At 41.5% G+C, this 21,319-nt stretch overlaps 1 protein-coding gene across 2 annotated transcripts in view; it reads right to left on the bottom strand.

Annotated features, from left to right (window-relative positions):
* cobl (cordon-bleu WH2 repeat protein) overlaps nucleotides 1-21,319 on the bottom strand; it is a 41,008-nt gene continuing 19,689 nt past the window's right edge. Inside the window, exons 9-18 of one of the 2 annotated variants that reach the window (XM_061080530.1) lie at nucleotides 15,366-15,957; nucleotides 11,986-12,153; nucleotides 8,310-8,634; nucleotides 6,800-6,918; nucleotides 6,418-6,606; nucleotides 4,629-6,226; nucleotides 4,307-4,534; nucleotides 4,065-4,181; nucleotides 2,600-2,914; nucleotides 1-1,797 (exon numbers count right to left, since the gene is read on the bottom strand). In XM_061080530.1, the coding sequence (XP_060936513.1) occupies nucleotides 1,714-1,797; nucleotides 2,600-2,914; nucleotides 4,065-4,181; nucleotides 4,307-4,534; nucleotides 4,629-6,226; nucleotides 6,418-6,606; nucleotides 6,800-6,918; nucleotides 8,310-8,634; nucleotides 11,986-12,153; nucleotides 15,366-15,957 (3,735 nt within the window). In that variant the 3' untranslated portion in view covers nucleotides 1-1,713. The remainder of the gene's footprint in view (nucleotides 1,798-2,599; nucleotides 2,915-4,064; nucleotides 4,182-4,306; nucleotides 4,535-4,628; nucleotides 6,227-6,417; nucleotides 6,607-6,799; nucleotides 6,919-8,309; nucleotides 8,635-11,985; nucleotides 12,154-15,365; nucleotides 15,958-21,319) is intronic. The other variant, XM_061080531.1, reaches the window with a different exon arrangement.

Below are 21,319 nucleotides of genomic sequence, written 5' to 3'. Positions count from 1 at the left end.
TTGTCTTGATTACAAAATTATTTATTGAATCAAAAATTAGGGTAGACAAAAGTAACTGTGCAACCTTCTGAAAAAATAACAACAAATAAACAAATGTGCAATTAAAACTCAAAAAGCAATATCTTATAAAAATGTTTGTGCTATCGTGGCTCTCTACCGAAGATTTAAACCAAATCTATCACAACGATCATCCGTCTTTATAGTTTACAAATATACAATGCTACAATGTGCTGTAGGCTATTGTGTGTAAATGAAACCATCTAGCGGAAATTAAACAACTCTTTCTAGTAAGAGAAAGAAAAAAAAACAAAAAGCTCTTGTGGTTTTCACTCTCAAATAAAAATTAAAACAGTAAAGAAATATTTTTCTTAAAGTGGAAACTGAGCATAAATTAAAAATAAATCTCTACATATAATATCAGCTTCCTTTGCTGAGCAGCAACAAGCGTCTACACCTGAACATAGACGCTCAAGGTTTTTCTACATTCTAACGATAATCCGACTTTAAACACAGCTATACCATTTAATGGTAACGGTGCACTCTCTGAAACACAGCTAATTAGCCTAAAGCAAGGCAAAAGATAACATCTGCTTATCTGCAACTTCTTTTTTTTTTGCATTATATAGCCATTACACATTAGTGGTGACTTGTTGATTAATGAATCTCTTTGCTTATTGTGGCATCCCCCAACGACAGACTTCAATAACAGTGTTTCAAAAGTAATGAAAGCCTCATCTTAGAAGATAATATATCAAAAATGAAGAAGGCATGGTCAATCATATCGCACCTATACAAATATATGTTTCTGCAGGGTACAGACCATGTTACACAATGTTTTAGATCATAAACAGCAGCAAGTGACAGTTAGAAGCTGAAACAACAGGAACATAATGAACACAAGTCCGTCCTCATCGTACTCCTCGGAGCCTAGAACTGTAAAAGTTGGCATCTTAGACCAAATCTGAGTAAAATAATATACATACAATATATGAATCGATCCATTATTTTCACAAGTGCCCTTAAGATTTCACTAGTCTTATTTGTTTGAACAAATATTAAGTAGTACAAGTGTGGAAACATCATCAGATCCAACTTATTGCACCCCTTCTTTTTTTTTTTTTACAGCAAACATAATATACATAACACTGAGCAAAAGTATAAGGCATCCACAACTTACTGTGGTAAAATAAAATAAAATACAAATATCTGAAAATAGCAGAAACCACTTAAATTTGCTTTCATTGGCACACGTTTTGTACAACGTTCCAGTTCAAACTACTGAATTCAAGTACAGATGGCGAGATATGTGGAGGAACACACACGTCCTCCAGCGAGCTGTTAGAAGTTGAGGAAACTAACATTATGGATGGACTTGACTGCAAACCGTTCACATATACCACACCTTTATCAGACAGATGTTGCAGGTGTTTGGCGACTAACAGAGTAATATTCCCCTTACAGGAGAAAATGGGAAGTGGATAAAATAAGTGATAATAACTCTTCCTGCTTCAAAGTTCCTTTAAAAGGCATAAGGCCCAAGACTGGTGGTGAGAGATGTAAGGTTCAAATAATAATAATAATTATAACATTCACTCAAAATATGACTCAATCCAGTTTTCCAAATGTCTGTTGAAAAGGCCAAACTGAAAAAAGCAAACCCCAAAATGAAATGTGATAAATGCTTCCTCGTTGCGGTGGCGTGGGCTTCCCCTCTCATTGTTGAGGGAGGGCTGCGGAGGATGCTTGGATCGTTCCCAGTCTCCCATTCACTTGGATGGTTTTTGTGGGTACAGCGACCTTTCAAAAAGAAACACAACATGTCATGCTTGAGTTTCTCCACTTTGGTGATGACAGGAATAATGGTTCGTTGCATGCTGGGAAGAAATCAGGTTCTGGGAGTTTTTGTGGTGTCACAAGGAAACAAAATGCCTACACTGAGAAGATGTTATCAGGTTTTTTTTTACTTCACAAGATCTGAGAGACATTTGTTCATAAATAATCTCCAATTGTCTTATTTCCATTGTGCAAACACTATTCATTCTAAAATTGGTCTTTCCTCTTGTTCAACAGATGCAAAAATAATAATGCAAAATAAAAACATTTCATGTTTCTGCCATGTCATTTTGCAACCTAAAAATGACCTAAAAATTAACTTTATCTTCATTAAATGTTTATGCAGCTGTGCAGTCAGACTGTCAGATGTATCTTTCTATGTGTTATGATCTTTTATTCATTTCCAGTTTCCTGGTTCCTGCGTGGAACAAGAGCTTTGTGCTGCCAATGATGTCTTCAATCCAACAAGACAAGATGAAAGAAACCAGAGGAAAGACGTGAGAACAAAGAGATTTATTTTTCTGTTGCCGTCTGTCTGGCCTTTATCTGTTCTCTGTTCTGTCTCTGCCTATTTTCATTCCTGTCTCTGTTTTTGTGCCCTCCCTCTCCTCTTTGATAGGAGTCTCTCAGGGTGGAGTTGTGCTGTCATGTACACCGAACGAAAATCCAAAGAATAATATTGATTATGTGCTGATGCAAAATTGTAATGTCCAGTGGTAGATGTGTAAAAAGTGTGAAGGGTTGCTGCATTTTGCTTTATTTGTACCTTTTTTAGCCTCTCTACAGCAGATCCAGAGCGAATGGCCTCCAGCATGGCCTCCCTGGTCACGGCAGGGTTCATGGGGGTGTTACCGCTTGGATGTGCCACAGCTCTCAGCTTACCCTGGGGCAAGACAGGCGGAGGAGGTGGGGGTGCAAACATAGGCGCAGGTGGCGGTGGCGGCGGTGTCGAGGAGAAGACAGGAGGTGAAGAGGGAGTCAGAGAGGGAGGGGAGGGAGAGAAGCGAGGATCCACTCTTCTCTCCTCCTCAGAGACCAGCTTCCTGACGTTGTCGAGCTCGTCTCCAGCCTCAGATTTTGTCTGCAAGACACAAAGATGTGAGACAACTGTAACTCTAGATGCATCTACCTATCTATCCATCTATCCATCATCAGATATTTTTATTTACATCAACCTCTGACACCCACATACAAAGATGCTCGTGGCTTAACACAAGTATTTTTTTTCTTTCTAATTGTGTTTAACAGATTCATGTTTATAAATTATTTTATTCTTTTCTGTAAGGCCATTCTAGAAGGGTGTTTAGTTTTATTTAGATATTTTTGAGAAGCGCAACATTTTTTCGAGACTGATTTAGTCATGCACCATTCCACAGATTCCAGTTCTGGTAAGAGGAACCTCCAGAATTGAACCGCAGATGTGTCAGCGACAGCGACACGCGTCTGGCCCCTTTCATTCCACATGGGTCCTTACATGAGAGCAAACCATAACTCACAGTCCACACGCAGGGACGGAAATAGACTCCCATGTTTGCATAACTAGGTTCATGCATGGTTTTGTGAACTGCTAACAACTTCACTACACACAAAGTGAGAGACACGTTCACCTTTTACTTCATTCATACTTGTGCCATGCAATTGCAATGAGTACAAACACTCTCTGTTAGCATTCCGACATTTGCTAATGACTAATTAAGCCAAAGTAAAATTGAGAGTGATAGGATGGAATGTTGAAAGTCATGCAGGAAGTTGGTCTAGAGGAAAAGCTGCGGGAGCAAAGTATTATGTATTTATCCTGAGGGGACCATGAATCCGTTTTCACCAAATTTTTCCCATTGTAGGAGATGGTGAAATGTTACTAACATATTAACCACAGATTCTACAATGTGACCCTGGAGGAAGAGCCAGGAGATCGGTAAATCCATTAGTATTGATAATTTGTGGAACTTTCATGGCAATCCCTCCAATAGTTGACAAGACATTTCACGTGATATCAAAGATGTCAACCACATTTTAACATTTAGGAAAAATCTAAGTGATGTAGCCAATGACAAATCAACGCTGCCTTCCCTGGAGCCCCAGAGCTTGCTTGGCTAAAAAGAAAAGTCATGTTGATGTTTAAAATATAGTAAATTAACAATTTCAAAGGTGAAAACACTGAAGGAGTCATTCAACCAGATATCGATGGGCAGTGCACAGATATTTAAACAAAAGCTATAAGAGTATTTCACCTTCCTCAGCCTGCCGGAATGGCTTTTGGCTCTAATGGCGGCCAGAAGAGCAGACCTCTCATTCTCCTCCTCAACATAGGATGCCTTCTTTGTGCAGCTGGATGCAGGGTTGGATAACTAAGAATGGAATAAAATAAATAACAAAACAATAACTTGCATTTCTATCACAGCTAGTGAGGAAAGTGTTCTCTTCCAAGGAATTCTCATCCATCTATCCATACACAGTACTACGCTTATCTTACCTTCTTGAGCCTGTCCCTGGCTCCCCCTGTCTGGATTGCCTCCATCAGGCTGCCGTGCAGAGACGTCTCCCTCTCCAGAGATTTGCTGATCACTGGTCTGAACTTTTTAACTGGTCCGAACAGCGTTATCGGCTGTGATGTGTCAACGCTGTCTGACACTGTGACTGAAGGTTGTGGTCTTACATCAGGCGTTGGATGGGGGGGCGCCTTGGTCATGTCTTTAGTGCTCTGTGGACCAGTAAAATATGGTATTTTATTGTTAAAATTGTATATTTCAAGAGACCAATAAAATGCATTTTTGAATGATCAAGGGTTCACTTACACTTGGGATACTGGTCTTGGCGGCTGCGGCCGGTTTGGCAGATGAGTGAGGAGGATTGCTTTCTGCAAGGTTTGGGCTTCTTGGCTGAATGCGTTTAATAGTGTCTCTGTAATTGTTGGTGGTCACATTTATCTGGGTGGGGCCACTAGACTGAATGTGCTGATTCTTGGCCGTTTCCCTTTCCAGCGTGTTAGAGCTTCCTTTGGTGGGTCCAACGCAACTTCCAAACCCTCCCCTGTCCAGCCTCACTTCTTCAAAATCTCTCTGGCTCCCTGACACATACTCTGGGAAGCTCATAGACCTCTGGGGACCAGAAGGGTTAGGTTTAGAAGCAGAGTCGTTCTCCTTATTCTCGGACAAAGAAGACTGGGAGGACTGGTGTGGATTCACTTGTATGGAGCGACCGAATCTCTGGAAGCCCACAGCCTGTGCTTTCACAGAGACAGAGGATTCAGGGATGATAGGAATGGAGTTAGGTTTAGCTGAGGTCTTTGGGGTGTATTTATTGATGGCAGATGCCACATAATGACTTGAAGTTCGCCTGGATGGCTTGAGGAAGAACAGGTCTCTTCTCGTGTCTGGAAGGAGTGGAGCAGGAAGGGCAGGTTTATTACTTGGCTGCTGAATGTTTTTGGGCACTGAAATCTTGCTCTCCATCTCTACCTCCTTAGCAACGTGGATGTCTTTCACTGGTTCTTTAGCTTCTTCTTTGACCATCTCTTTAGGCTGGGCTTTCTCTGCAGGTTTATATGGAATACTTTTTGTTCTTTGCAGCTGCTCAGTGTTACTGGTCTTCCACGTGGTGTCTGAAATCGACAAGGGAGTGTTCTCCTTAGCTTTATTAATCTGACCTTTGCTGTGGGACGCAGCACTTTCTTGTCTCTCATTTGAGCTCCAAAAAGCTTTAGCTTTTCCAAGAAGCGGTGACTCGGGAATTGAGGAATTGATCCCCGACTCAGACGAACCACCAGCCTTGCTGTGGGAAATACCCATTTTCACCATGTTTCCTTGATCGTCAATCTTAATGGCGCCTGCGATTGATGTGCCAGCTGAACTTCCTGCATCGGCATGCATGACTGAAGGTTTTGGAGGAACCACAGTGAACGTTTTCATGCCGAAGCGTGATGTGACATTGCGTGTGATTTTGCCCTGTGAATTGCTAGCGCTGGAGTTATTTGGAAAAGCTCTGTGCATCTGTTCAACTCTTTCTGTCGACACTGAGCTCTGAATGGTTGGTGGTTGAACAGGTTTCTTCTCCTGAAAAGACTCGGGGCTGCTTTTGACAGGATCAGGTTTGATCGCTGTGCTCTTGCTGTGTTTCTGCACGTCGACATCAGATTTGACTGCTGACGTCGTTCTTTGTTTCTCCTCCTTCACACTGTTGGCATTGGCGATCCTTGCGTCTTTAATTTTCGTCTCTATTATCTTTTCGTTGTGTTTATCACCAACAGACTTGCTCTCAGCTGCCTTCCTGTGCTGCTTGGGTTGAGACGTCTGCTTAGTGTTTACACTGCTGCTTTTATTACTTTCAGCAGCTGTACAAGCATTGTTGTTTTTGTTCTGTGGCTCTGTACTAGATTGTTGACAAAAACCTAGACCTGTGATAAGATAGGGACAGAAAAAGTGAGTCCACAATAAAATTCAGAACAGGTTTTCAATTGTACTGCATTGATATATTTGAGCAATAAAACAAAGCGTGGATGACTGGACTCTAAAAGTACAAAATTCCCCCCAAAAAACATCAAAAGCACAAAATATTCAGTTTCTGTTGTTCTACAGTTTTTCCTACCTTTGCTGCTAGATGTCTCAGTCCTGGTGAGGGACTTTGCTTCACTTTTTGCAGCGTCACGTTCATATTCCTCCAGGACTTCATCTATGGCTGTGACTGGCACATCCATGTCCACTACAGACACTGGCACATCATTACTGTCCATAGACATTGTATAGGGAGTGTCTTTCACTCCAATATCTATGTGTTCTGGAAAAAAGGGGGGGCAGAAGCAAGTGTGAACACATAATACTTTGATATTTGTGGCACATTTAGATTTTTGAAGAGACAACCATGTGAACCAAAAGTTTCTTTGGAACAGTTACTTAATGTGGACCAGCATGAAACAACCCCGTCAGACTGAAAATATAAATTCAGTGGACTGTGATTGATGCCCCCTCACCGGCAATGTTTTCTTCAAAGTCTGCCAAAGTCCGATGGAGCTGGGCTGTGACCTGTGGGACCTCGTCATAGCCGTCTTTTAATTTGCTTGACTTTGCCTGGCGGCTGATGTCGGTGTGTCTGAGGATGGTACAAGTTTGAGTGTCAAAATCACATCTGCAAATACACACATGTAATAACACAACAAATCAAATAACATCTGCACATCTATGCATATGTACAGTCATAATACAGCACTCTCTGTGACCTCATGATTCTATTATTAACAGTCCCCCAGTTACCACCAAACAGCTGTTAGGAATTGCTTATTTGTCGGTGTTGCATCCAGCACCCTTCCCGTAATGAATCTGCTCCAGAAACCTAAAGGGTAATCACAGTTCAGTAATAGGAGGAAGAAAAAAAAAAGTGTGAGGTTAAAATATTCTGTCCTTTTTCAAATTTGAATTTTATTTTTACTGGAGCCTGTTGGCTTAGAAACACGCGTGGTAAATATATTATTACCGCAGTGCAAACTTTCTTAGCTGTCTTCGTGGGTTCAGCGGAGCATTCTCATGAGTTAGTGGTGTATTAGCCATAACAAATTGCAACAAGGAGGCCAAACCAAATAGAATTTGTCTTCTGAGAGACTTGGACTGGTTCTCCTCGCCTCAACAATTCTGAGAAAACAAGGTTATAGTGCTTTCCTGGAATACCGAGGAGCCAGCAGCCTCGGGCCAGACCCTGGATTCATAAAGTTTCTCTCAGTGAGAGCATCGATCCAGGATCCCTGCTCTGGGCACTTTACCATGCACATTTCACAACAACATAAAAGCTGAAAAGTGATCTGGGGCAGCATTTATTTTCCACAAAGTCCTTTGAATAAGCGCCGAGACCCATAACTACGAAAGCCCAGGAATAAAAGTTGAAGGTGCCAGCTTTGGCGACAAATCAAATACTATTATGGTGAGAACTGCTCTTGGCTATTACGGAGAGCAGGGCTAAAAACTCTGGAGACTTTTAAAGTAGCTTGAATTGGTGATGTTTACCCTTCAGGGAAAAATACAGGTGTGAAGTAAATGTGACAACAACAAAAAAGGAATCCTACTGAGGACTTGAATGCAGGTTTTAGTTATCAGTGGTGCAGGCTGGCGACAGCAGGGTGAATAGCACATGCATTATGTTGGCTGCCAGGAAACTAGGATCAATTAAAATTGATTTAGTAATAAATGGGGACAGCAGTAGGAAAGGACTGAGACAGAAGATGGATACGAGTTGGAAAAGCGGAGAGTAAATACTAGGAAGCATGAGCTCAGATAGATTAATGAGCAAGGTAGAAACTGTTCTCTTGAGGCCAAAGCAGCGATGCATTAATGTGCTTCACCATCTTGAACGAGGCTTTAATCATCTTGTTGGACGAATAAATCATACGTCGGGTCAATTTAAATGGAGTATGCTTGGCTTTGTTTACTTCCCTCGCTTTTCCTTTCAACCCACTCCACTGTATCATCAGCTTTCTGTGACTTTCTCTCTACCTGTGTCTTGATCCCCAGGTGGCACAGCCCTCGTCACTGTCACTGGAGTTGTCCCGTGCTGGTCCCAGCAGGCTCTCTCCTCCGCCTGCTCTGCTACTTCCACCCAGAGACAAACTCCCATCTGGGGATGTGGGTTGTGTGTCTGACGGAGAGCTGACCAGCCCCGAGTCCTCGCCCTCTGCCATGCCCTCTGAGGCGGCGTAACCCTGGTCAGGCAGGCTGCTGCCACCGCTGCTGCTGCCCAGCGACACGGTTTCCTCCTCAGGCGCTTCAGTCTCTGCTCTCTGGCCACTGGCTGCGGAGCGTCCCATGGAGTGGAGCCAGGCTGGTAGAGGACAGAGGAACATGTTAGCATCGGTCGCATCCCTGTCTTTTAAAACTGTGATCATTCAGCAGCAATGAAATTTAACATGCAGATCACAGAGTGGTTTGAGGTTGTGTTTAGTAGAAAATGACATTTGACAAAAGTAGGCATCATTAATAGCACTGGTTTTTCACTCATGCCATGCATTAGGTTAAAAACTCTTTTAACCTCAGAAAATGAATACTGGGAAAAACAACACAACAAATCACGAAGACATTTGTTTGAAAAGAAGCATAAGAGATGAAGAGAAGTCGAAAAAACACGGGGGAAGTATTTACGTTTGTTTCAACATTCATTTTGACACCACACACACAAACCAGAAAACACGAGCCAAATATACAAACACAAACCCAGAGCACAGCCACTTGTGGCTTGATAAAACAGCTTTAATAGTGTGTGGGTGGACATGCTGTAAATAAACCCTTTTAATTAGATTTTTACAGTACTGGTTTAGGTCGCCTGTGAGAGACAAGTGTTGCTTCATATCCTCTCATCTCTTTAGTACAGTCATGCTCTGGTCAGTCCTGTGGGTTTTTGGAGTTATTTAGCCTGTCACTGATCTCATTGAACTCCAGGCCAAGAGAATAAAAATCAATGCACCATTTGTTAGGTCTCAGCCGCCCGGCAAGCACACACAGCACCGGGAAGCCTACAGGGATACTTTAAAATGAGTTTAACAGCCAGTGACCTTGTTAGTGATACCAGGTGTCTGTGAGTGTGTGCATGCAGTTGGGCTTGAATTGTGCTCCAATATGTCTTCCTAAGTGTGCAGATCCGTGTGTGTGTGTGTGTGTGTACTGGGCCTGTCAGTTTTGGACCTGGTCCTAATGGTGTTGAGAGAACAGTCAGTTCCAGGAGATGTGGTGATGACTCACAGGGCTGTCCTCCCAGCTCCTTCCCAGCAACAGCTTGGTCATGCCAGCTACAGCCACAATCAGTGCACACACGCACACACACACACGCACACGCACACACGCGCACGCGCACACACACAGTCTATTGCACTCATGCTTACACAAGAATACAGCATGCTTACGTTATCAACACACACAAGCAGATAGCTCAAACCTCCAACTAAGTATGACCTTAGGCACATGCTGCTGTTAAAGCCATACATAAGGTGTCTCAATTCCAAAGCAAATCAATCGTCATGTGTTACTAAATACAATCTAACTGCAGCGATCCATGCATGATCCAAAAACAAAATCCTGTTCGTCTTCATCAGGTCTTCAGCTCTTTAATTGAAAAATGATGTTCAAACATTTATCTTTTAACCACACCTCAGACACACAACAGGCTTAATAAGTACACACCCACTAGGCTACACGTTTTTAAATCATAACTCAACGACTTAGAACTTGCAGAGGATTAATTACATTCTACAAAAAAATTCAATAACTTTAACTGATTTAAAAACAAGCTAAAAATGGACGCGTCACAAAACTGTAAAATTGTACTTCACTGAAAGATTCGATTCAGTGACACCACAATAGTTGTATTCATACAGTTTGGTACAAGTCATATGATTTAGAAGCACACAGATAGAATATTAAGTATTTTTCTTTTTTTAAATATACATGTAATAATAGAGTGCTCCAAATTGTAAACAAGCAGTCGCCTATGAAACAGTTTCCCCCTTAAGGTCAGATTTCTCACAAAGAATCAAGTGATATTCTCCGCTCTGCTCTGGACCCAAACAATTAACCCTTCTTTCTCTTTTTAGAGCCTTACCCATCATTTCAAAAACAAGCCGTAAAGCATCCATGCAACTATAAGTTGACACACAGAAATAAAAAAAAATCTATGTGTAGTGCCAATCTTTCCACAGTTTAGACTAGTAGTGACATCTTCTATTTCAAATACTTGTCTTAAAAATGCATGAGCCACTAGCACCTAAAAGCAACACGTCATTGACAGATCACCGTCTCCATTTTATTGCCCAAAGGCGGCTTGTATTCAGGTCTCTGGTTTCTATCATCATCCACAACAGCAGGCGCAGAGAGGGAAACATACGCTGTCCAACTATTGATCTGCAGATATCACATCACCAAAATATTGGCTGCTTAGATATTGCATGGCCTTGCCTCATAACCTCATATCAGCATGTCACTCATCAATCACACTGTAACTGATCCGTCCAGGGTTTAGCTCATCTGTCAACGTATCGTCTTCTGACCACATTCTGCGTGTCCACTTTTACCTCATCCCTGAACTCATGCATTATCAGTGACAGCTAGCAGATGAATTTTAAATGCAAGAAAAAAAAAAGTATGTACATATATTTGTAAAAAAACAAAAAGAAGAAGATGAAAAATCACACACAAGATATTGTTTTGAGTGTATCTTGCTATCACTTGTGCCATCTTCTGTCCTCATCAAATCAAAACAAAGTATTTGAAAACTGGCTTTGGCATGCGGTATGACACCAAGTGAAAGCAAGGAATAGAAATGAGACAAGAAATCATTGTGAAAGGATTGAGACTGTAACAACAAATATATGAGGACAGAAGAGACAGTAGAAGCATTTCTTGAGGACAGAGGATGGTGAATGTTCGAGGGAGGTCCAGCAGAAAGGAGGAGAAGGGTGAGGAAAACGCAAAGGGGAGCTGATGAAAAAGGACGCAGGAAGGGTCAAGCCAAAGAGGGACTTCAGGAGTGTTTGGAGCGCAGACGCACAGGCCCACAGCAGTACACTACAGAGGAGGGTGCGGGGTGGGGAGTAAAGAAAAGAACAGATGTTATTTGAGATGGATAGATCATGAACATTGCACTTGGTGTAAGTGGCGAGGAAAACGGTGAGAAAAACCTAAAAAGTAAAGAAAGAAATACAAGCACAAGAGTATAGCAAGCCAGATCATACAGATGCAGAAGGATGCAAACCTATGGTTCACCATCTCTTCCATTATACATCTAATATACTCCAATGTACTGTATAAATGCATCATAAAATGCACTCCACTTGATTGGTGTTGACCCCGCGGCCCTGACCTTTGGGCCCAAAAGAAATAACAGCACCTACATGTTGACATTTATAGATATGAAGCACCTTGACCTCACATGGACCCAGTATCACTTAACAAGTCAGCTGCCGGGTGCCGCTGATTGAGGGATGCAAAGCATGCGATTGCAATATTCACACGCACACACACAGGACCACAGCTTTGTCAGAAAAAAACAACATTTTTTCAATGGTTTTACAAAACTCTGATTGAGACACGAGAGGAAGACGTTAGTGGACGAGGAGAGCAGCTTCTAGGAGAGAAAAAGAAAGACTAGGAGTGAGGCAAATGGAGATGTCCATCTGGAACCTACACTGGGGAGCCGCTTCCTCCTCCTCCATGGGACTCTCTGGGGTTGTGGAGTGATTTTCTGTGGGCTCAGTGGGAGGGGAGGGCGGGGGAGGAGTGGAGGGGGTGAGCTGCGCCAGTTCCAGGCCTGGGGAACGACGGGGTTTGGGTGGCACTGCTTGATCGGTTGTTCCTGGAGGAGAATGAACATGCAGGCAGAGCAGACACGGATGGTCATGCTAGTAAATAAAAATGAGGAACGTGAAATAGTTATCTCACATGCAGAGTTCTTACCAAGCTAAAACAAAGACAACTTTATTCAAACATCAAGATCTAATTGAATATTTTTTACTTAATTGTATTTTATCCTGTTTTTGCTCTTTTCTCATCTGTACCACTATTTTATATTGATGGTGATGTGTGTTCTTCAAATTGTTTTACTTTTTCTTTTTTACCGTGAATTTGTAACCTTCAACTTGTACAGAACCATGTAACAGTGTTTTGAAATGTGCCATATAAATATAAAGTTTGAGTTTCTGTGGGCAGAACTCAATTCTTTGTCAGCTGAGCCACGGAGGGTATTGCTGTTAAGAAGAGTAAGTTATTCCAGTATTTACAGTAGACTCATTAGTAAGTTTTTACTATTGCTCCTGTGTAATTTTCACAATATATCATGTAGTGGAGGGAATCTGTTGAAGAAGATCAGTAGTTCTTTTTAAGAAAGGTGACTTGTAGTAATGTTCTAGTTCACACAGATCCTGTATCTTGTCAAATATATAAAAGGTGTAAAACTGTTTGGTAATTAGCTAAACACTCTACCAATGAAGATAGAGTAGAGTCCATGTGTAATAAATGTAATATGTTGCAGACCGTGATACATAAAGAACAGGAGACAGGTAATGCCGATAGAAGTGACAAATGGGACAAAATTCATCCAGATAACATATTGGTTTATGTAGGGGCGAAAACACAATTACTGTAAAAGAGCAGTGCTGAAATGCAGCTACCTAACTTTCCTTATCAGGCTTGTGATGCATCAGTGTGCTTTGTCTTAGTCAGCAGCTGCTGTCGATGCGCTGCTTTTTCTGTTTACTCTGTTGTCGACAATAGGAGGGAACTGAAATGGCATGCACAGCCGAGATGATAAAGTACACCATCATAACACTGACAGCTTCTGGAGACGCATGTGCACGCACACACACACACACACAAGCACACACATTGGTTAAATTGGTTGGATCCACTTTCCCTATTGATTTATTATTTATATTTACACTGCTCAGAGCGAAGTGATGCCTAAGGTGCTCGACTAAATAGCAGCATGAAAAACATGGTCTGTCTCGAAAACAGTGGCACTACAGTGCATCCCGCAGATGTGAACAAAGGGAGGTTGTGCTGACTAGATACAGTATACAGCAGAAATCGACTTCTCTGCTTCAACATGAAGTGTTGATGCGTGCATATGCCTGGTTTTTTAAGTACTACAATGTCTCTGTTTTAAACTGAGCTGAAAACTTGAAATTACATAATTGATTCCCTGGAGCTAACGAGAACACACACACTAACATGCCCATGAACGCACGCATGCATGCACGACCTCTGTTTATTTACGAGGAGAAATCTTTATCACAAAGCTTGTCAGAGTTAACGACAAACAGTTCACAGTTCGACATACACATCAATTTTGTTTTAATTAAAAGGCTAAATGAACCTACATAAATCAAAGGCTAAATCAAACCTTTATAAATGAAAGACTAACTGAAACCTAATAAATGCACTGTAAACATGTCTGCCTCTGTCTATACAAGCATGAGGGCACCACCATATACGTGTACGTGTAGTTGTCTAGCCCCGACATGTATACCAGCTATTCATTCGCTGCAAAATATGTACTGCTCATTTGTAACTCAGCATGGCAACGAAACGTATCCTACAGTCTCTGTGAAAAGTTGATGTTGAGGTTGTCTGTCGGACAACAAAGAGCATGGCTTTGAGAGAAGTTGGCTTTGGAACTAAAAGTATTTTAGTATAAATAAACATCTTAACTTTCTAACACAATGAAGAGGGGAACGGAGGGAGACTGCAAAAAGAGAGAGAGTCCAAGCGAAGGTGGAGAGAGAAGAAGACGCAGTCAGCAGAGTGTCAGGACACAGAAAAAGGGAAGTAGCTTGGTCTATAAATTTATAAATGATCCCCATGCTGTCTGTTCTATCCTGTCTAATGCACAAACCTCCTCATACTTCATCCTTTCTCCTGCTTTAATCTGGTTGTCCATCATCCTCGTCTTCTTAAACCCACCTAGTCCCCTTGTTTCTACCTTGCTACCCCTGTCATCTCGCTGCCAAAACCTTCCCATGCTCCTTTCTCTGAACTCTGTTCTGGTACCCTCACCTTTCTCATCCTTTTTCTAAGGTCTGCAAGTCTCTCATGTCTGCCCCTGTCAGACACGACAGCCCTCTGCTGCAATCTCACTTTGCTACAGAGCAAGATCTAGGTTACGTAAAGATCAATACGAGGCCAGCAGAAGTTCAAGTACAGCGCATTTAAATCTGTGATGGATCCATCTGACTTTACATCTGCCTGCTTTGAAGGTTTGTGCAACGGACCGCATGAATATGAGAGAAATAAAGATAGGGATAGAGAAAGAGAGAGGGATAGAGAGAAAGATAAGAATGTAAAGGATTGATCAGCGTGGGCAGGAGACAAGGACTGTATTGTCTCATGTGGCATGATGAAAACAAGCTCTGCTAGTTCTTGAACTTAAGCCATAACAGGCGTCAAAAACCCCCCCAACACACACACCAAGTCAATTTTGACAGTTAAAGTTTCAGACGTTGTTGCGGTGTGACAGCTCAGTTCTCCAGGGCAGTCAATTTTAAACAGGAAGGAAACAAAAGGAAAACTCTACAGGCAACTTCTGACTGTCTCACTTCTTTGACATACCGAGTGTTTTGTCGTCAATGTCACAAGTTCAGTGATCAACAGCCAAGTTCATTTTCTTTGATGAATATAAATGTTTGGTGTGCTGTAGTGTGAAAATGTGATGAATCAGCTGGTTTGAAACTGATTGTTCCTGTTGCTAATCTGCTGTTTAAGAATCTCAATCTACAGTCTACACGTGTTTGTGTCGCCAGCTTTGATTGGAAAAGAGGTTGTGGCAATAACAACAGGGGAAAACACTTATATAACAGATTCATTTCAAACTTATTTTCTAGTGGACTGCACTGGAAGTTAACAGGCTTTTCTGGCCTCCTGCAAATTTTCCCTGTCTGGGAGTGATAATGGATTATTTTATCTCATCTTGAATTTAATAACCTTAACTGAATTCTTCCAAAGTCAACAGTATTTCTGTGTCAAGTGGAGGATTGATTTTTGCATGTGCTTTGCTGAATGTATGTCATTTACCCATTGAACTGTGTCTGTTGCTCTCGACTTCATCCAGTTTCAGGTTGACAGCCGACTCGGTCTCCAACCTGGAGCTGCTGGCTGAGGCCCCCTCTTGATTGGATTCGGCAGCCACGCTGCTCGACATCTCTGATTCCTCCATCCTGCTGCTGGAGCTTTTCGTTGCGGGCTGCATCCGCACAGACCCGCTCGCTGTGCTGCTGGTGAGTGTACTATAGTAGGAACCAGCCTGGTCTAGGTCAGCATCCGAGTCATTGAGGCTGTGGCTGATTTCGGAGCTGGAATCCTGGGTGGCCAGGCTGTCGGTGGTGCTGCTACTAGGGGTTGGGGAGCTGGCGGTTGGGATGGCCGGTTGTGCTACTTTTTCCAAGGGGACTGGTTTTATTGTGTGTACTATCACAGTGGTAGAAGAGACTGGAGCTGACTCTGGCACCTTGGTGCGGAGGGCTGAAGGTATTATGGTGGCGTAAATGTCAGGAGTGGGAGCAGCAGAGGCTGAAGTGTCATCAGAGCCGGACGTGATCGAAGCTGGGGTGGGAGGAGGGGCAGGAGCCTTTCTTTTCCTCTGCTGGCTTTCTGAGCCAAGTACCATCTGATAGAAAATATGTGAAAGAGAGGAGAGAGACAGTAGAAAGTTAATGTGAGCACCTTGTGTGTGTGTGTGTGTGTGTGTGTGCGTGTGTGTGTGTGTGTGTGTGTGTGTGTGTGTGTGTGTGTGTGTGGTCCAACCATAAATCAGCCAGTAAATTCAGTCTGCCAGGACTGAGGTAGAGTTTACTACTGGGTAATTAAATCAAGTGGAGTTTTGGCAGGCATCTGAGTCTTCAAATTCCACCAGAGTGCCAACATTCCCATTAAATTATCCCGCAACAAGACATATCAACGACTGGCAGTGATACAGTTAATGTGATGCAGTGTTCTGGGGATAATACATATTGAAATGTGTATTTAACTGCTGTGTTTCTATCTCTAATTATCCATAGGGACATCAACCATTTTCAAATATTATGGATCATTGATCAGTTCAGAGGGTGGAAGGGTTTGCACAAACACATGTGTTGTGCCTGTATCGTCAACATTCACTTTATTTCAAACATTACGTTATTACTGTCAGAGAACAACCTAATTCAGGGATACTGGAAAAAATCAAACAAAACTGCCAATTGATGTTTCATAATATTAAAACAGTTTAATGCTTCTTATAAAATTAATTTGAGGGAAAGACCAACATATTAAACTATCTAAATATCTAAAACATTTAAATAGCAAACTGGTTAGATGGTGCTTTCAAATAGAAGCAACCCGGATAGGAGGGTAAATGAGCAAAGACAAAGTGACAATGCAAAGTGGGAAAGTGTCCACTGTTCAAGTGGTCATACTCTCTCCAAAGTCAGGTTCCAAGAGTCAGTTTAAAAGTTCTATTGGCAGGTTTGAACAGTAAAGATGACCTTTTTTCCTAAGAGATCCAAATTACTTAACTACAGGGAACATGCCTTGTCCTGCTGCATGCATGGTTGCATCATGCAGCAGGACAAGGCGGCAATCAGGCCATTTCTGCAGGGAAACTAAGTTCACACATGTGAACCCAATGAACTCGCTGCATGGCATGTTTTGGAAATCTAAATGGCCCCCCAACTGGTTGTCTTTCTCCTTCGTGGTCTCCCGATTCTTTCCCTCTCTGGTATTCATACATACACGAATACAGACTTACCAGTGATGTGGGCCAAAGTTGAAGCTGAAATGGATGACTGACTTGCCAATGAAGATGGATGTGTGTGTGTGTGTGTGTTTGTGAGTGTGTGCGTGCGTGTGTGCACATGTATGTTTGTGTGTGTTCCCTGCAGTGTGAAACATAAGACTGCTGCAATCCCTGCTATGAATGGAAGAGAGCTGTGGCCTTAACACACATGCAGATGCACACACACTGTTCTGTCTGACTGTATGAGCACAGATACACACTCACGTATGCTCACAAGTGCACACACACACACACAAGGGGGGAACAGTATATCTTGTATGTAAGACTGAGCTGGGGTATATGGATTAGAGGGTTGTAAAGGGTTGCAGGGTTACGTGTGTCCTGCTCTAATGGTCTTGTTGGCGCCATGACTGGGAGCACAGCATGTAGGCTGCTTGGAATTGATTTAACATTTGTTCCAGTTTTTCAAACCTACATTACACAAAAAGAAAAGATAAGCTGCAAAAGGTTCTTGGTCAGTGTTGAGAAAGCATCACTTTTTTCCTTTACAGATGCTGTAAGCATGCATCGCTGCAATTCAGAGGGAGGATCTCACCAGTTTGGCTTTTTTCTTCTCAAGCTAATCTTGTGTCATGACATCACAAGTCAAGTCACAACAATGTAAAGTCAGTCGAAGTATCTTGTGGGTCGTCAAGTCCTGGTACAATCAAGTCATGTTGCAATATATCCAAAGCAGAAGGTTCCCCATGAAGCCAGTCTTTAACATTTAACTATGAAAGACACCCTGTGAGACCATAAGAAGGTGGGATGATCACTGCAAATACGCAGGGAAGCCAAAACGTCTTTCATTTCCATTAAAAAGTGCAAATTTAATTTAGGATTGACATTAGGAAGTTAAAGTTTGTCATTATCACAAGAGGCGGTTTCATTCATCATATGTGTGTGTATTGAACATCTACGAGGTCTCAGTGAGAGACTTTTAAACAAAGTATCTTGGCACACCTATACTAATACTATACGAAAAAGAGGCAGTCACCAGTTGTTTGTTTGCTTCTGATGATTAAGAAAGGATGCAAGGACATCAACTTCCACCATCTGATAATCTGACTTCCATATTTCCATAACAATGTGATTCTATTTGTTTCTATGTTGATTACACTAACAAAAGCAAAATCAGGAACTTCATTACAGTTTTTTTCTGTTCACTGCAGTGTTTATGTTGCATAAATGATGCTTAGACTGAAGTCTGGTTTAATCTATTATTGAGGTACAGATGCTCTGTAGTAAAAATGTCTCTCGCTAATCACAACTAGTTGGGACAGTGCAACCTGTATTTCCCTAACAAACTGTTTTATCACGGGCTTAAATGTTAAATTCATTATTAAATCCCTCTTCTAATTTAGACTCGTATTAGCTCAATAGAGAACTATTGAGAAATTAATTTACATGGGTATATTTTTAAGGGAATACGCCTTTACACAAACGTGTATAGAAGGCCATGCCAGGACAGTCTGGTGTGTCCATTAAATTTCCCACTCTATGGTTTGAGAGGCGAAGGGCCCCATGTTGGAGCATGTTGATCAGATAGGGCCACCCATGGAGGCTTCAACCTGGTGGCGTGACCATTCATCAGTTGTTTTGAAGGCCTCTTGATGGGTGAGGGGCTTTGTAACAGGGCAACATTACAGCGCTAATGTGGAATGTGAAATGGAGTATGTGTGTGTGTGTGCCTGTGCATGTCAGCATGCATGAGTACATCTATGCATGCATGTGTGTGCGGATGCATGTGTCCGTATGTGCGTGTCACAGATAATAATAGCGGCTGAACTGTCTCAGCAGTGTGCGGGGCACTGAGGTCAAAAACATCCTATAGGCTAGAAGACAGTTGGCGTGTGTTAGGGTTAATGTGTGTGTGTGTGTGTGTGTGTGTGCGAGTGTGTGTGTGTGTGTGAGTGTCTGTCTGGCTGTTCATGTATGATGAAAAGAGTTTCATGCTAAAAGTCTTAACAATATGCATGTGTAGAAGAGGGGCGTGGAAGAGGCTAGCTGAGGATAAGGAGACACATGGCTGACCCAGTTCCATTGTCGTCCACTTGTCCCACTAACCCACTGAAATTGAATGTTTTCTTCACCGTGTCCCTATATTTATTGTATGGTCATGTTCGTATGAGCATATATGTTTTTAGCTAAGTGTTAGAGAAATCTGAATAAAAAGGATTGTGATTAATTCAAAAAAAAAATTAAATCCTTAGAAAAAAAAGTCAAATTAGAAATCCCTATATATATATATATATATATATATATATATATATATATATATAAATAAAGATATATATATATATATTGGGATTTCTGATTATATATATATATATATATATATATATATATATATATATATATATATATATATTGGTACTGACTCTGGATCCGGACGGACTAGGAAAAGTAGTATAAAATATGATTAGGACATTATTCAATTACATCTAGATGTACATTTGTTCTAAAAAAAAATATATATATACAGCGTATACTTATTCTGCAATATATCTGAATTCCAAATCGTCACACGCATGGTTTCAGATGCCGCCACAAACCGTTTGAGAACTGGACACAAAAATAGAATCACTTAATTTGTTTGTCCCATCTGTCCTGGCTGGTGTCAAACACGATGTGTTTTGACAGCATCAAGTGCAAACAAATCCTGTCCTACATAGGCCGCATGGCAGGGTGACGATTTCCCCTATTCCTGGCCCCCAACTCACACTTTCACAATCTTCAAGGTCAGTGCGTAAGAATAGGCAGCTTATAGTGACTACTTTGAGTACAATTTAGGCAACACAACACCAAGAGTGAGCAGGCGTACAGTACAGAAGACACTTAGTACTTTTATATAAACAGTAATTTATGTTGCTACTAGGCAGGTGTATGACAAAGGCAAAATCCATATGAGGCAAAACAGCATATGAGTAAACGTAGCAAAAACTAAAATTACCAGCTCACACTCTTACACTTCCACCAACCAATAACGTTACAGTTGTATCCATGTTTGCCCAGATTCATATAATAATATTTATATTTGAATATCAAAATTTCAGCTGATGCACATGAGCAAAAGCCAGGTACTGTTAGTGGTCACAGAAAGGGAAAAATGTAATCGAAACATCTCTAGTTAAGGTGTCAAGTTACGGCCACAAAATTGTTGTTGCTGCACATCATGAAGTCTCAGTTATTTTGACCTCTAGACATTTGTGTAAAATGTTATTATTATAAGCATATAAACTCGTGAGTTACAGCCAAAAATTGTTTCGTGGGTCAAAGTCACTTTGACCTTTGACCACCAAAATCAAATCAGTTTATCCTTGACTGCAGGTGAACGTTTGGGCCGAATGAGAAAAATCCCACAAGGCATAAGTGAGATACAGGAAACAACTGATAACAAAACTAAAAGTGAAAGTTTTTTTTAATCGCAGCTAATGGTCCATTCAATACAATCAAAAAATATAGTAGTTTAAATGCTATTTTTTAATCACTAAACTTCAATGGTTATGGTGTAATTCACTCAAACTGTATATATACAGTATGTGTGTGTAACTGACCCTGACAATCTCAAACTACAATCTGAATAAACCAAGGCCCTTTGAGGACACATGTAAAATAGTGAATTGCCTAACAAGAGCTGGAACACCTGCTGGTTTCAACTGTAGCACATATGCATGAAAACAACAGCTCTCAAGATAGAAGGATATACGATTAAGGGATGGAGGGAGGCAGGGCTGCCTGTTTTCTTTGGCAGCATTTCGCTTTGCTTCAAACTGATTAACCAGAACCTGTTTGTTCCATGAGAAAACATGGGTACAGTAGAGGTTTGGCAGACAAGTAAACATCCACTCCTACATCCTTGCAAACTTCTATTGACCTCTCACATTAGGAAAACCTGGTTTACATTCTTTCTCTCTGTCTCTGCACTGCTTTTCTTAATTTCCACCTCCATTGTTTTGCTCTCTTGTTCTCTCACAGACGCTTATCTGACTGAGGCTCGGCCTATCTAACCACAAATAGACCAGGGGACTAACAGTGATGAAACCCAACAACAGTACGGCTGCTGACCTTCTTTGTTTATGTTGTTAAGTGGAGGGTGTATTCACTGGGTGAAGCTGTACCCAGTCAGAAAGTGATGTAGACAAGACGAAACAGCAGAGGAAAAGGTGATATTGAAGGGGAGCAAAAAGAAGGGAAGGATAAAAAGAAGAAAAAA

The sequence above is a fragment of the Limanda limanda genome, chromosome 11, assembly GCF_963576545.1.
Source record: "Limanda limanda chromosome 11, fLimLim1.1, whole genome shotgun sequence".
Taxonomy (NCBI): domain Eukaryota; kingdom Metazoa; phylum Chordata; class Actinopteri; order Pleuronectiformes; family Pleuronectidae; genus Limanda; species Limanda limanda.
This window is presented reverse-complemented; position numbering and strand designations above follow the sequence as displayed.